The sequence below is a fragment of the Rhagoletis pomonella genome, unplaced genomic scaffold (genome assembly GCF_013731165.1).
Source record: "Rhagoletis pomonella isolate Grant_MI unplaced genomic scaffold, Rhpom_1.0 Rhpom_scaffold_00008, whole genome shotgun sequence".
NCBI lineage: Eukaryota > Metazoa > Arthropoda > Insecta > Diptera > Tephritidae > Rhagoletis > Rhagoletis pomonella.
The window spans coordinates 32,154,727-32,171,764 of record NW_023458562.1 but is presented as its reverse complement, the minus strand read 5'-3'; the positions used below and the strand labels follow the sequence as shown (position 1 = coordinate 32,171,764).

Here is a 17,038-nt window from a genome sequence, read left to right as displayed (position 1 = left end):
ATAAGTAAAATAGAAAAATACCAAATTAATGTACACAGGGCTTTTATTTACCTTTCAGCAAAAGCTGGAGCAAATGTTTGCTATAATTTTTTGAAAAAATCTATGGTAAAGTTTTCCTAGCCCATATGATTTGCCTCTGCTAAGAAATAGTTTTTCGCATTTTCTGACAAACGTGTAATTTTGAGTTGTGTCACCTTTGAAGATCGTCGAATTGATAAATATCTACCTTCACGTGGATTATTCATGACACTTAAAGAACTGATTAGAGTTGAAAAAGAACCACTTTATTTTATGGGCTCAGCGCCAAACGCACCTAAACTGATTAGTCAATATTTCGCCCATTCTAGTAGTTCTTTGGAAATCTGCTGTTCGCAGAGATTTATGATTTTTACTTTTCCCTCCCTAAGCCCAACAGGTTTCTTTTATCAACTGTCGCCATGACTTTTGCCACCTGCCTTCATATACTCAAAATAATTAAGTAAACTTTAGGGCTGGGAGTTCCATCCGGATTTTTTGAATATCCAGATAATCCGGATATTCGAATATCTGCTTAAAAACCCGAATATCCGATTAATATCGCACAACTGCAATATTTGTTACAAGGTCGTGTAGAGCTAATTAATAGCACTTTCCTCTCTGATATTCATGTTGGCGAGCCCTAAGGGAATATCCACCCAAACCTTTTATCTAATGCAAGATAGACCCTAAAAACTTTTATTAGAATCCTTGTCTCCTGTACACTTTGGCATCTTCTAATATACGCCATCTAGCTCAGGTGATTTAAAGTCGTCCAAAAAGGCTAGAGAAAAGTTTACTTGCTCCTCAACCCCACCAGCCATGATCCTAGGCACCAGTTTAGTGTGACCGCTCTTCCCGCCGCGATATCCACTTCCATATATCCGCCTGCGTCAGAAATTAACCTGTTACGCGGGGATCCCAAAGAGTGTGTTGTAATTGCTTAGCAACAGCAATTATTTCTTACGACGATTCCAACTTATTGACACTGCATAAGTGCACTTACAATGTACCAGTAAAAATTCAATCATCAGATTTGTAAGTTTCACCAATTCAAAAGACCGAATAACTATAACCCAAATCGTGTTCCCATGTTCTATTTTACAAGTCAGTAGTACCATATTTTTACACATACTTAGCTATCTTATCATAACCAACCAAAATACGTTTTACGTATAGAAAGTAATACTTTTAAGATAGCTGGCACTGAGCTGTGAGTGTTCTCATATACATACAGTAAAATTAATTGCATACCGCATTTATCACTTGCACTTCTCGCTAAAAAAAAAAGAGTGTTTTTAGTTTTCCTGCCATAATGCCGCTTCCACCGCTTCAATTTTCTCTCGCAGCCATTGCCGCAAACTCCACACATTCGCGTATACGCCCGGATATTGCGGATCTCCGCAACCAAAACCCCATGACACCACCCCAGCCAACTTGCCATGAACCAACAGCGGGCCACCTGAATCCATTTGACAGGAGTCCTTACCACCTACATCCAATAAACCAGCACACAACATGGACTCATCAATCATGTCAGGGTAACGCAACTTGCAAATCTCATTTCCCACAATGGGCACCTTCGTCTCACGCAACAAATCGGAAGCAGCGCCACTCTCTGTTGTTAAACCCCAACCGGTTATTGTTGCAATGTTGTCGTGCTGCGGTTCTTTCTCCGTCAACTCGATCGCTTTCATGGTGTAATTGTTTAACGGTAGTGCCGCCGCAAGCACCAACAATGAAATGTCATTAACAGCTGTGTAGGGATCGTAGCGTTCGTGTATTATAATCTCTTGTATGGGAATAATTATGCCCTCAGTGCCGTTACGTTGGTTTGCACCCGGAACAACTTTGAACTGACTAGGCACTTCGCCGTCAACGCAGTGTGCTGCCGTGATAACAATACGCTCGGAATAGATACTACCACCGCATAGATGGTCGTAGGATTGTTCTGGATGCAAAATGTCCTTTTCACGCAAACTTATCTGATGTGGGTAACGAGTTATATCTACCACTCGGCCGCCCACAATTCGTGGATCCATTGGCTGGTTTAATTTATAGATTGAGCGCGATTCAGGCCTTGCTGCTGCGGAGGACTTACAATTAGTAATTAACGCGATAAACGTAAAAAATATATAGTACAAGTGGTATGACATAGTTGACTCTTAGAAGTACCAAAGGCTACTGGCGTGATGAAAATCGAAATTTTGATAGTTTGCTTGCATCACAGTTTTAAGATATCTTACTTTAATTTATTTTTTAATTATGAGAGTACTTATGAAAACTAGCACAACTTGAAGATTGGACATTGTTAAGTGATAATGTTCAATGTTAACATAAGTATTTGCTGCTAAGTATCTCTTTTGATTTTTCTTTCCATATTGACGGTTTAAAAACATGATTGTATTCAAAAGCTCTTTTATAAAATAGAAGATCGGAGTTATCTGTTTTATTTATAGGTACAGTGAAACCCGCTTAAGTAACCAACATTTTTGGGCACCGTGAATTTTTTCATGTAATCTGAAGAAAACCCCTCTCTTAAGTACCTCCTCGCCTATTTACCCAACCCGCCTAAGTACTTAAATTTTTCGTACCCCATTTACCGTTTTACTGATAATTTTCCCCTTTTAAGTGCTCTTCTTAAATTTCTTAAAATATTTACATATTTTAAAATTCAGGGACAGCGCTACATCATATTGATTGCTACCGTTAGTATAACAACATGCAAGTTTCAACTCGGACTAAGCGAAAGTGCTCGGAAGTAGACTCGGACTAAAATTACGGCTGCTTTTCAAATAACGGTAAATTTCCGAAATACTCGAAACTTCAATATTTCGAAATTTAAAGACGCTAATTTACTCCAAATTGATACTTAAAACAATCCCTTGAAAAGAAGTAACATTGTTTGGAATTTTGGAAAATGGGCGTGATATCGCCCATATATGACTATATAAGTTTATCTCATTATGTCTAACTGAACGTTCTATCATAGATGTTTAAAATAGGGGTAAAACCACCCCGGCTTACCATGTAGCGGTAGTTTTCGTAAAGGTGGAAAACATATATTTAATACTTGCGCCGGGTATTTAATGTTAGGCTCCGCCAGAGCTTAGACTTTCTTACTTGTTTTGGTTAAAATTAAAAAAATTATGATTATTTTTCGTCCCTGCCTAGAAGTAAAACGAGTTGGTTAGATTCCCTTAGATCGGCGAGGCAGACAAAAAGGTGGTGATGAAATGAGAGTCTTCTCGCTCACATGAGGGCGGGGCAGGGACAGAGGTAGTGCTCCACACCGGCCGGCAAACCAATTCTGCTAGCATGCCTTCCCATTAAGCAGTGGCCCGATATATGTATGTCCTGTGCCATATCTTACGGGTACATAGGGGTATACCCGCTGCATGAGAGGAGTTGACGTCAGACAGGGTGGTTCCCTTCCTCCCAAGCTCGTCCGCCGCCCAATTACCTTGAATGTCCCTGTGGCCAGGCATCCACACAACGTCAGTAGTCGATTTTGAAGCTAGATCGTTAAAGACTTTTCTACATTCTATCGTAGTTATAGATGAGGTCTTGCAGCCATCCAGTGACCTGACAACCGCTTGGCTATCGAAGTATGTACTTACTGAAGGCACATTGAGGGAATATTCGACAAGCCAGAGTTCAGGCTCTTATATAGGTTCTTCGAGTGTATTCCGCTCCCTACTCTCACACCAAGTCGTCCTCCCGGTTCTTCCTCGAAGGGATGCGAGTGGAGAACTTATTCTCGAGCTCCATCGGTGGTGGTCGGGACCTGAAAGGGTCCGGGTCGTTGGTTAGAATATTGATGTGACCGATCTGGTGTATTTCCATTATAAAAGTGCATTTATTCTTACTGCATTACAGCTGGCCTGTAGCTTCCCAAAAGGTCTACGGGAAGAAACTTTAGGAGTGTTTCCATAGCGGTACCACTGCTGTGTAAATCAAGTGAACTATGTAGTTGCGGTTTGAGACCCCATTTCGAACGTTACGTTTCCAGGTCAGTTAGCTATTCAAGATGACGCCCAAGTATTTCACTTCATTAGAGAGCGACAGCGCTACGCCCTTTAAAGTAGGAAGCTTAAATAAAGGCATTTTTGTTTTGTTGACGTCAGAGAGAAAAATTAAAAACGTAGTTATACTATATTTGGCTCCTAGTTTTGTGAATATATTGATTTTTTCGTGTGTTTTAAAAATCATGCTGAAATCAAGTAATTTCGCCTTGTAAAATCTCCATAAATCAAGTAGAAATGAGATAAATTATCATAAATCAAGAATCGAACGAAGAAAACAATTTCTTCTCATTTATTTTAGCTGCCACCGGTGAGGAAATTAATTAAAACAACACCTAAACGTATGCATCCGTTTTAATTGAAGCCACACACTCGTACGTACACATGCTAATGAAATGTATATAGAAATCATGAAAGCAAGTCTGAACGCACTTGTTTTATGTGAAGTAACTTGGCCGAAACAAAGTAATCTAAGCTGTAATATGAACATAGTTAAAGGATCACCACGTTAAATTTCAATTAACCTTGTTCAATTACAAGTCGTGTTAGTACAATATTTGTCTCGTTAAGCATAATATTTTGTGTTATTTATTATTAGTGACAATTTATATTTACATACATATGTACGTATACATATGTCTGCATTTATTTAATTCCTGTTGTACAAATATTGATATCCTAACTTGTTTTGGTACATTAAATTTTATTTGAACAATCTGCAAATATTTAGTATTTAATCAGAATTTTGCAAAAGTTATAAACACATCGCATACGTTCTCGAAAAATGTGTTAAGTCAAAGTTTCTTGGTTGCCAGAAAATGCCAAATATTCTCGAACTTTTGTTAATCACATGGGAAGGGAGTCCGTACTGTGCTTCTGCAACAAAAGACAATAAAATACTCCTTCCGCTTTCCCATACATATATATGTAAGATATGTTAAAATTTTTAGCATACATGGAATCTCAAAAATTTTAAATTTTTAATTAATAAACTTTTGAAGAACGTATGCGTTATATACAAACTACCTATTTAGAAGGGAGTAAATATAACTTGGCACAAAAAACATCCAAATATGTTTGGACCGCGTTTCTCATTATTTATGGTCTGATTATGCATACTTCGCATAACTTCGCACAACTTCGCATAAACTTCAAACTGCAATTTCGTATGTACTTTGAAAGAGTTGCCACTTGTTGAACAATTAAACTCAAATTATTTAATAATCAATGTTATCATGTCCGAACTGTTAGTTCGATCTTCCAAATTGGGGTGTCAAATTAAAAGGCTTTGGCTGTAGATATGCAATAAGGTTTTATTTTTTCGAAAAGAGTTTCCACCTGTCAAACAAATTACTTTGAATTATTTAACAATCAGATCCACACCGATCTTTCGATTTTTAAAATTTACTACCTGCTTTAGTTTACTTATACAGAAGTTATATGAAATATCAAAATATGGATGTGTTGAGAAATCTTAAGTTTCAACGCTAAGAATATTTTTGAGGTGTTGGAAAAGGGTTGCCACCTGTTTAAAAAGTAAAATTCAAATTATTTAATAAGTTAAATGAATTATTAAAATATGGGTATCAATCGAAAGGGGTTTGAAATTTTTTTTTATTTCTGAACTGTATTTAGCGGGGTTGCCACATGCTTGAAAAATCTAAATGGCGCAGAAACGAGGACGACGTCGAACAAAGATAAGAAGGCTTTATGGGCTTTCGAGAGAACTTTACATTAAAAATGAATGGTATTAAATTTTTATTAGAACAACTGCCCATAAAGCTAAAGTATTTACCTTTTCGTTCTCAACTTGTTGCAGATTTAGCCCTTAATTTTGTTCCACGTCAGCTATAAATGTATAAAATTTGCAATAAAAATCTAGGGAAGTCCATTTTTTCTACTTCTTCTAAGTAAGCGGCGTTGAATCTATACGATCCATAAGCAGTTAAATTTTCCTCTTTGAATTTTGAGTTAGCTCACTTTAAATCTAGGTGCGCGATATGATAGAGAACTATAAGAATAAAAAAAATTTTAGTAAAATTAAACAAAATGTGCGCCTATAGTGAACTCGACTTTACAAACCGGTTGCAAACCTCTTCAAAATATTTTCAAGCTCGCCTGACACCCATATTTTAATATGTACATATGTATTTCAGTAACATAATGCCCTAATTCAAGAATGAATTACATTTAAATTCCTCGTTACGGACAGCACTTATAACCCGGACAGCTTCAAATTTCGTGCGCACAGACTCTTCATTAATTTTTCCATACAAATATCTTTATAACAATAATATTTTTTAAAGTCCTTTTCACAGCAATCAACAAGGCATCGTTAGTATTGAAAGGACAGGTGGCTCATAATTGTGCCAAATGTGTCTTTAAAATATTTATATTTGCAAAGTTAAATGCAGCTGTACCTGTTTAACTTTCTAATAATATTTTTTAGGAGACTTAACTTTAAATCAACATCTAATTCGATGGCACAACATCATGTGGTAGTAGACATTAATTTTAACGGAAATTTAGCTACTTTGTTTGAACAGTTGTCAGGCAGGGAAATAAATATACATACTTTGCATGTACATATGTACTTGTACTTCACCGCTTAATCCAATAAAGCACAACAGCCGTTTCTTTTCTATGCAACCTGATGCTAATTGAAAATGTCAAGTGAAGTGAAATCCTTTTCGACCTGGTCTCTTCATCGCAGAGGAGGCCAGTCAGTACGGCATTGTATACTTTCGTACAGTATGTACAATCCTCGAGATAATAGCTCTGATCCAATACTTTTCGTGCAAAATCCTGTAAAAATGTCAAACAGCAAAATTACACTCTGAAGTGAGAGTAAAAAGTGAGTTACAACAAAAATTACGGGAACAAAAAAAGCATTTTTCCTGTTAAAACGTCAACCAGTGATCACTTGACACTTTTCATGATTTTACCAGAAGAAAAAGTTCGGGGAAAATCTTGCAACTTCATTCTCTACACAACTCTCCAAAAATCGCTCTCATTTACAGTATTTTGGAGGAATTCGGAGTACGGGATCATTTTTCCTGTAACTTCCTGTAAGTTCGTGTAAAAATCTATAAGTTCATGGAGTACTGGATTGGAGCTAATATGTGTTAAATATTACACAATAGTATAAACCGCACACTTACACATACATAAGAGTAAACTGCACGGCACTAAAAAAATCAAATTATAATCAAATTTGCTTTTAACAAACATTCAAAACCACACGACATGACCTTCCAAGAATAACGAAATATAAAAAAAATAAAAACAAAACAAGTTGAAGTTTGAAAGTTTGATTCTCATCAGAACAACGCAAAAATGGCTTCTACCTGTATTTATGTGCCTTGTGTAATACGACGCAAGAACTCAAGAAAGGCACAGTTGAAAGTTTCTCACTTAATGGCCAACCAATTCGTTTGTACTCTGTTGCTGTTAATCGCAGCTACAAGTACTTCTGCTTATGGAATTATGTGGGTGGTAAAAGCTCCTCCATTAGCTTTCACTCGTACCTCGTCCGAGTGCCGCTTTCCGATGGAACCATTATCTGTGGTGGTGCTTTAATTAATTCCAAACACGCTGCCACTGCCGTCAACAATAGTGCTAAAATCATTAAAATCGCTCGCACACTTTCGATAGTTCTTGAAGTTTGCCGAAGCCGTTAGCGCCAGCTACCTTTCATTGGTAAGCATCTTACCTTCAAGTGGTGTACTCACCGGTTGCGATGTAAACAAGTCAGTGATAGAAGTATCTGAAACATCATCAGCGCCGAGGATTGCGTTTCTGGAGACTACAAATACGAAGATGGTGAGATTTTGGATACAATGTTCTACGCTAAAGCTGCGAACAGCGCTTGTGTGAATTGACTGTAAGTGCTTTGCTTTGTGGCAAACAATTGGTGGGTGTTGTGTCCTGGGGATATGGTTGTACCAACAAAGCCGAGCCAGCTGTCTTCGCTAGCATTCCAGCTTTGAGTTCGTGGATTAAAAGCAATGCTTAAAAATTACATTAAAATTATATATTAAATATTACATGACATGTAAAGCAATAAAATTACATTTTAAATATTACATAACCATGGATATATTACGATAATAGCGGTCTGGGTTCGAGCCCAATCAACATCAAAAAGTAAAACCATAAAGAAGTTTTTCTAATAGCGTTCGCCCCTAGCCAGGAATTGCCAAACCTCCGAGTGAATTCTAACATGCAAAATATATATATATTATTAGTGTTTTGGCCGAGCTTCTTCTCCGATTTGTGGCATGCGCCTTTACGGTGTCATACAAAGGGGAGGGGCCTACAGTTAGCGGACTCCAAACTTCATGTTCAATGTACAACGCCGCCAGGGAAACATAACATCGAGCCCTAACCACCAAAGAAATGTAAGCGACACTTTTTTCAATCTTTTTTTTTTTTTGGTGCAGAAAGCCATTTAGATGATCTGGGAAATTTCTGCATCAAAAAGAAAATTTTGAAAAATATTTCGCTTACGTTATTTTGGCGGTTATGGCTCGACATAATCATTTTGCTTACGATTTTATATTGAACCCCTTCTACTTCGCGTTGCACATTTTTAGGCCCATATCTTATTCATTTAAATGTTTTTTTAGCGCTAGAAATTTAGCGCAGCGATTTATAGAATCCTATTACTGATTGGAGCTATAGAGAATGATATGGAATTCGCAGTGGATGGAGCTCAGTTGAATATGCGATATCGTGCAGGACCAAAAAAAAAATTCTATTGCGATCGAGTTATTAAAAAAATTGTTTACTCAAAACATTTCATTCATTATCACATGATACAAAAATAGAAGGTAGTTTCCAAGGCGAATTAATATAAGGTGATAGCAGGAGTACAAAAACAAAAATTTACATGTATTTTGTTTTTTGCTTTGGCGGCATAAACTGTCAAAATCTGTAAGAGTGTGTGTAGAAATTCAAACAAAATTTTTCAATTTGATATCAGAAGCCGTGCGGCGAAACACATACACAAAATCAGCTGAGCTAATAACACCACCTTATATAAATTCGCCTTGGTAGTTTCATTTATTGACATTCGTTGTTGTTGCCGACCACTTGACTTTTAATAAGTTTATGCCATTTCATTAAAACCATGCTACCAGATTCACTAGCAGAAAAATTTTTGTTTCTTGAAAAAGTAAAAAAAAAATTTTAAGTTAGTGAAGTTGGATGAAAACATTAAAAAGTCTTGCGCGTTTTCAAACTGAAGGAATTTGATACACCTGTGCAAACGTTCGAAAATAAAGTTTTTTGGATAGAGGATAGAGTACGTAATACGATTTAATGCAGTTTGATGACAAATTGCTGACACAAAATATTTTTAAACCTCTAACCGATGTACCGTTATCCGTGGAAGAGAATGGAGATCGAGTTAAAATGATGCCATGCAACTTGTAACAGTACCAATTTTGGATTCTCGGAATTTTCTGTTAAGGTGTGGCGCGGCTCAAAAATATATATACATAAATATAAGCATAAATATAAGCAAGAAACCAGGTATTTGTGACAAGAATTATCCACATAAGATGAAAACTACTGCAGTTTCATTTTAGAAAGTTTTTGTTTTTAGAAAATGGCATAAGTAAGACAGTTTGGTTACGGTTCGTATATTGGTACCAGGGTTGTTGCGAATATTCGCATTCGCATTCGCAACTGCGGAGCTTCCGCATTAATTTTAACATTCGCATTCGCAATAATCAATGCGGAGCTTTTGCGAATACGAATGTTGTGCAAGTGCACCGATAAAACGTATATATGGCAAACAAAATGACAAATTGTAGCCAATATTTTTGCCTGTGGTCGTGGGAGTATTTGTGTAACAAAACTGTTCATATTTATCAACTTAGACAAAAATGTATTTAAACTTATTATTTCTTCAGCTATATAACTTCAGCTATAACTGAGCAATCAATGGGCAGTCATGCAAGTTCCAACTTCTACTTGACCTTTGACGTACGTAAAAGGGAACCTAGCCTTTTTAACAATATTTTTTGTTTTCTCTTCTTTCAATACCTGCATTGGTTTCTTTCTTTAATATTATTTTTTTGGACCAATTTAAAAAAAACTACTAGACACAAAAAAAGAAGCGGTGCACTGTAATTCTTAACCAAATTTTCGTGATTTGTTTTTGATGTTACATATATTCGTTTCAATAATTTCAAATGGGGCTCTTTGGGGAATTTATTTTTAGCAAAAAATTAAAGAACAGTAATTTTGTTTACTTGTCGGGCAATATTTTTTCGGATGGATATATACTGTCCCATCTTTGCTATTTAAAGTCAAAGAGTAAGCTCCTTCAATAGGGATTTCCAGCAGAAATGATCAAAGTCTGGCTATAAAGAGGAGCGATGCGCAAATAATTAAAAGACTATAGGTCTGACCTTTAATAAGATAAGAATTACGTAAGTATCTGAGATTCAAATGTTTTTAAAAAACGGGGTGCTTTTTTAAAAAATAACAGTGTTCTTATCCGATTCCGCTGACAGCCACGACTTTGAAAACAGAATTTTGTTAATAATTTTGATTCCAGGAAAACAATAATTTATTTTCCATATCCACCTATTTAGCTCGCTATAGGCACGGATTGCTCAAACCAGTCGCAGAAGAAAGTATTAAAAATGAACTACAAAAACTAAAATCGAAAAACGCTGATGAAGTTACAGATTCCCCAAATTCTGAAACAGCCAAAGGAATGACAATGGAGAACTATTTTTAAAAAGCTTTAGCAAAACCTGACACATCTGGTTTGGCTTTGTAAGCGCAACATCCCTAATTTGTACAATGATTTGGGGTTATCGTGTTCAAACCCGTAACCCGAATCAAAAAATTTTAACATATACGTCTAACATATACGACTAAGCTTTAAGTTAAAACAAAGGTCTCGGTTTAAAATATGCACTTTTTTTGTAAATTTGGAGGTAAATTTTGCCCAAATATACTGTGGATGGCGTAACCAGAGTTGGACTGATGAGGTTATTTTCACAAGCGCGGCCGAAGGCTACCAAAATGGAAAAGAGTACCCACTGCTGATGGGCTAACACGAGTTTAATTTTTCTTTGCGAAAATGCTAATTTTACCCCATTTTGAAATGGGCCCCGAGTGTCTGTAGAAGGGGCAGGGAGGCGAAAGGTGAATTATCTTAAAGTTTATACTGTTCTCTTTCTAGTAAGTTTTTGGTGACACGCACCTTCCGTTTCCGCTTCCCACCAAAAAATCATTTTACAAATAACCGAAAATTTCCAACGCACAACATTAAACCCTCTCATGTATTGTTTCATTGATATCAATGTGGCAAGGTAGCTCATAATTTGTACAATTTATGAAACTTCAAAAACTTATTTTTTGTCAAAAATTTTGAAATGAAACTACCTTCTTTTTGTATCATGATTATCACATGTATCATGCATTATCATAAAAGAAACGATTGGGGATTCATTTTGCAACTGGTGTTACACATAACAATTACAAATAGCAGATATTTTGTGGCGTTCGGATAATAAACCTAAATTTAGAGCTGCCATGTCTTAGCATCGTTTCGTTGCATTAGCGCGACATATTCGTTTTGACGGCAGTCGTACTAATGAACATCGTCGAAATTTCGACAAAGCAGCGTCAATTCGTGATATTTGGAATTTTAGCAACCAAAATCTATATAATCGATATTCCCATATCTAGGCAAACGAAATTCAGGCAGTACATACAATCAAAGCCAGCGAAATATGGCATTAAAATTTGGTAGGCATGTGATTCCAAAACAAAGTACCCTTTACAAGGAAAGTTGACACCTTTTCCAACAGTATTTCAGAAAAGGCCCTGCACTGAATTTTCTATTTCTAGTTTTGCAACCAATCATATCTTTCAAAGTTTGCGATAATTAAAAACGATATTTAAAAGCAAGGAATGAAACCGATTCAAAATAACGTTCCGGTTTGGGTTTCGGTTTTGCCAAGTTTTTCGGTTTCGGTTTTGGTTTCGTTCTTCAAAATTTATTTCGGTTTTGGTTTCGGTTTCGTTCCGGTTTCGGTTTTTTCACAGAAATTTTGTTGATATTATTTAAATCACGTCTTAAACGTTGAGGAAAGAAAATCGAAAATTACAGTTCACTGATAATATCAACACTAGGTTCTTTCCCTAACAATCCGGACCGGATTTGGTAATTAGAGGATAAGAGAAACATTTTCTTTCAAAAATGGAACAAAGTTCAGAAGTACGGAAACGCAAAAACCCACATTTCGAGCCCACAAGTCGAGAAACAGCTGATTCACGTTGTTCTTGTTTTTGTCACTTATACCATGTTCTGACCGACATCGGAAACATGTTTTCGTTGCTAAAACTGGTTTTCGACCTAAAACTTGTGTTTTCGTCCATATAAAATCTGTTAAACGAAAACCAGTTTTCGCTGAAAACTACTTGAAAACTCACTTTCCACTCATTCCAATCGGTGTCTTCACTAGTTTTTTTCGATTATTTATCGGAGTGGAAGTCATATTTTATCATCTTTAATACGCCATTTCGGATTTATTGTTAATTGCCTGGCCTAAGTAAAATAAGAATGAAAGTTAAAGGTTCTAAATGAAAAGAAAAAGAAGGAAAAATGTTTTGGTTGTCGGTCAGAACATGGTATTAAATGCAAACACTTGGAAATTGAATTTTGGGTTCACAAATTTGATTTTAAGTACATAGATTGAAAATACATCAACAGGCCATTCACTTTTCCTTAAAAGCACCAAGTAAATGCAGGCAACATGTAAACACAATACAGCTGATATGATGACACTTTATCCATTTTTACTCGGAGAAAATTTCGGGCTGTTTCGGGCAGGAAGAAGAATACACTTACGATCGAATACGCTCGAATTTTCGCTCTCTATTACCCATTTTGTTGAGTACAGGCATGATTTCTGGGCTATTCTGGGCACACGCGGGATCTCGCATTGCGTACGGGAAAGAAACTACTTAAATATAATTAATCGATTATCGATTCACAACAACAAAGTCATCAGCAGACTTTTGCGAAAAGTTACCTTGCCATACTTATTTACTACTTAACAAGAATTTTAGCAAAATGTTGCTGATTTTGGTTAAATAAATCATTTATTTCAAAGAAATTTTTATCTATTATTTTTGTAAATTTCTGGAAACCGATTGAAACCTGTGATTGAAATGGTTTCGGTATCGTTCCTTTGCAGGTCAAGATAACGGTTAGGGTTTCGGTTTCGGTTTTGAAAAACGAAACGGTTTTAAACGGTTACGGTTTCGGTTTCATTCCTTGATTAAAAGTATGCTGAAATTGTTATAATTTATTATATAAGTACTTTTTACAAAACACTTGCGACTTTCGAGTAAACAGCTGGGCTGTCTTTGTTGGCACAACCATAACCCCAGGATACAACACCAACTAAGTTATTGTCAGCCACCAAAGGACTTCCAGCCAATTCATCACAAGCTTCGTTCGCAGCCAAACCGCAGAACTCGGAATTGGAAAGATCACCGTCTTCGTATTTGTAGCCTTGAGTAACGCATTTCGTGGCGCTGGTGATAGTTTCAGATACTTCTGCCACTGAATTGTTTGCATCCCAACTGATGAGTACACCACTTGAAGGTAAGCTGTTTGCCAATCCAAGGTAGGTGCTAACAGTTACGGCTTCGGCCAACTTCAAGATACCGATGGCATTGTCATCAAAAATATATGACTCGATTTTAACTGTCTGAGCACCATTGTTGACACCAACGACAATTGCGCTAACATCGTAGTCAGTCACACAGGAGGCGGCAGTGTAAACGGTTTTGGAATTAATTAAAGCACCACCGCAGACAATGGTTCCATCGTCTAGCTGCAAGCTTACCAGGTACGGGTGAGCGCTAATAGAGGAAGCTGTACCACCTACAATTCCATCAGCTTGGGCGCCTGTAGCCGCGATCAAAAGCAATAAAGTGCAGACGAATTTGTTGGCCATTTTGATATTTGTCGTAAGGAATGCTCAGTGCGAAACTTTCAACTGTGCCTTACTTGAGTTTTTGCGCCGTTATATACTGTTTTTTCATCCATAAATGTGACAAACTGAATATGCTTGTTGTAGTTAACACCTGAAAAAACAGCCACGAAGCAAAAAGTTTACTAAGTAATTTGATAATTTTATTTATATAAGTCAAGAAGATACTTTTCTTGTTATTTAAACAACTGTATGTGCATATTTAGATAGATCATGTGATTGGTAACAAAATTTTCCATCTTGAAACAAATACGTAAATACTTACTTAAACATCTGGTTAAGTTTAACTGTTGAAAAGTAACTGTTATTTACGATCCCTGAAATAAACAGGCCAAGAATTATAAGTTCCGGCGAAACCGAACTTTATACTAAATCCGTCGCAGGTACCAATATCGACATTTCCACTTTCTCTAAATTGTCTTTGCATGATAAGCAGTGGTGTTTTTCCCGATTTCAAACGTTTTTGATAATATGCTGAGTTAGACTTAATGAAATAATTGAACCAAGTTTGGTAGAAATCGAGATTCCGGGATACACCTTTGTATTCCCAAAGTGAGCGCTGCCACGCCCAATTCGTTAAAGTCTATAACAGTCTTATTTATTGTTAAGAGATTGTTGTAACTATTAATTTGGACTAAATTAGGGTCCTGAGCTATTGAAATATCGGAAATTTGGTATTTCTGAAATTTACCGTTATACGGGAAGCGGGTGTAATTTTAGTCCAATTTGAATAATTTTCAACGAATTGCTTTTCCGTGCCAAGGCTATTAAGTGCACCGAGTTTGGTTAAATTGGTAAATCGGTTACCGTTATAGATGTCCATATCATTTGTGGTCATATGGGCATAAGATCGTAACCGTCAATTGTTTCTGAAAATCTTGGACTAAAATGTTTCAATAAAAAAAAAATAGATTTTGGGCGGGACGAAGTTCGCCTGCTCCGCCAGTTTTGTTTTATTAGAAGCTCCGGTTAAATACGACGACTACTTTATTTATCACATGTTACATGCATGTTGTCAAAAACGTCGATAATGATGTTTAACTGGGGGGTAGTGATAATCAGACATTGAAAAACAGGCCCTTGGAAATTATGCGAGTAAATTTAGAGACTTTAGCAATGAAAAAGATGTAAATACTTTGACACTTTGAATAAGTGAAGAGTATTTTTATTTTAGTTTTTGGAGTACATATGTACCTGAAATATAGAATTTATTTTTGAGAGATTGATTGAAGGATTTTGACATGATCAAAAGCAATTGAGCCTAATACTACGTTCAAATTGACGAGCTAAACATGTTAAATGGGCTTGAACCAGTTAAATGAACAAAACATGTTCATAAACAAGTTAAATCGCATGCAATTGTTGTTGGAAAAATGTGAAATCATTTAAGTCGTTTGAAAACCAGTTCAGCGCAGAGTTGTATCAGAAAGCTTTCTGCGCCGGCCAATCAGAAAGACCCAAAAGCTTTCATTTGACACGCCAACGTCAAAAAATTTATATTCAGAAAATTATTAAAAATTATCAAAAAGTATCAAAATTTTATGCATGTCTGCCCGTCTAAAAAGAGGCCCAGGTGGAATTAGTTATTTCCCATGAGGTCTCATCGTACGAAGAGATAAATAGTGCATACGAACTAAACATTTTGAAGTCTCTAAGTTATCCGTATGCGTTAATATCGTGAAGCAGACATTCGCACAAAACAAATTGAAACACAAAAACTTGATTTTGAATATTTTTTCGAATTTTTATTGGTAATCAAACAACCGATTTTTTATATTAAATAACTTTTGCTGCATTGTCATAATATTGAGCCTAATGGACTACTGATATATTTTTGAGATATTTATGTATGTGTTTTAATCTATTTTAAAAAATCATTTACATTCTTATAATAACTTGCCTTATTTTTTTACTTTTTTATAAGCTCTATTATATGACGAAGCCGTGTGGAGCTGCCGATACAAACATATATTCAGGCTTATAAGTCCGTAATTATATGGTTTTCTACATTTATTTTGAAATAGTATGCACAAACGGATTAAACGTAATATATAATTAGTACCTTTTCTACTACTTTAAAATGCGTGACCGTAATAGAACTGCCGAACAAGTGAGGTTAAGTTACTAAGCCATATCGAAACGTAAGAACGATTTTGCCGGGAAATTTTATTACGAAAAAATGTTACCAGTTCTTATCACCGCGATTCTAAGTACGTTGGTAAGGCAGTTAAAATATTCAGCAATTCAGCTATGAAGAATTGTGGAAATTCTGACATTGCATATTTCACGGGGCAATACTTTGTTACCAGCTTATGAGATAGTAACAAAATTTACCGGTTACAAGAGTACACAGAATGCGAAAAGGGTTTAAAAACTGACAGGAACTTTATTTACCGGTTACAAAATGTTTATTACCAGCGCAGAATAGACCTGTTACTAGGTTTTAATTATTTGTTACAATTTAATGTTTGAGTTTTTCTGAAATGAATGAACGCTTGTGGTTTTCTGAAACATTTTAGTTTTCCTGAAATACAATTGCGTTCTACCGAATTTCATTTAACCTTAACTGAAATACACAATATCTTTTCCGAAATACATTACAGTTTCTCTGAAATATAATTGTGTTTTTCTGAATTTCTTTCGGCTTTTCCTGAAATACTGTTGGCACCTTTTCCAACAGTATTTCAGAAAAGGCCTTGTGCACTGAATCTTTTAGTAAGTTTTGGAACCAATCATATCTTTAAAATTTCAAAGTTCTCTTAAAAAATACTGACGCCAGAGGGAAAAACTAAAAGCCCAGTTGTACAATACTTCGCTCCTAGTTTTGTGAGTTTTTTTTTTTATAATGTTGACTTTTGGTCGTTGTAATCAACGTAAACGGCGCATTTGTTGAATTGGTATAGCCCATAGGCTTTGTTTTACACTGACGTAATAAAATATTTGCCATAATTAAAAACAACGATATTT

General features: G+C 35.9%; 2 protein-coding genes across 2 annotated transcripts; both read right to left on the bottom strand.

Moving 5' to 3' along the window:
• Positions 1-1,313: 1,313 nt before the first annotated feature.
• LOC118745273 (trypsin zeta-like) lies at positions 1,314-2,171 on the bottom strand. The gene has a single exon (XM_036478798.1). It carries the CDS (start codon positions 2,169-2,171, stop codon positions 1,314-1,316), a length of 858 nt encoding a protein of 285 aa, XP_036334691.1.
• An 11,225-nt stretch (positions 2,172-13,396) lies between these two features.
• LOC118745271 (trypsin beta-like) lies at positions 13,397-14,035 on the bottom strand. Its single transcript, XM_036478797.1, has one exon. It carries the CDS (start codon positions 14,033-14,035, stop codon positions 13,397-13,399), a length of 639 nt encoding a protein of 212 aa, XP_036334690.1.
• Between the last annotated feature and the right edge of the window lie 3,003 nt (positions 14,036-17,038).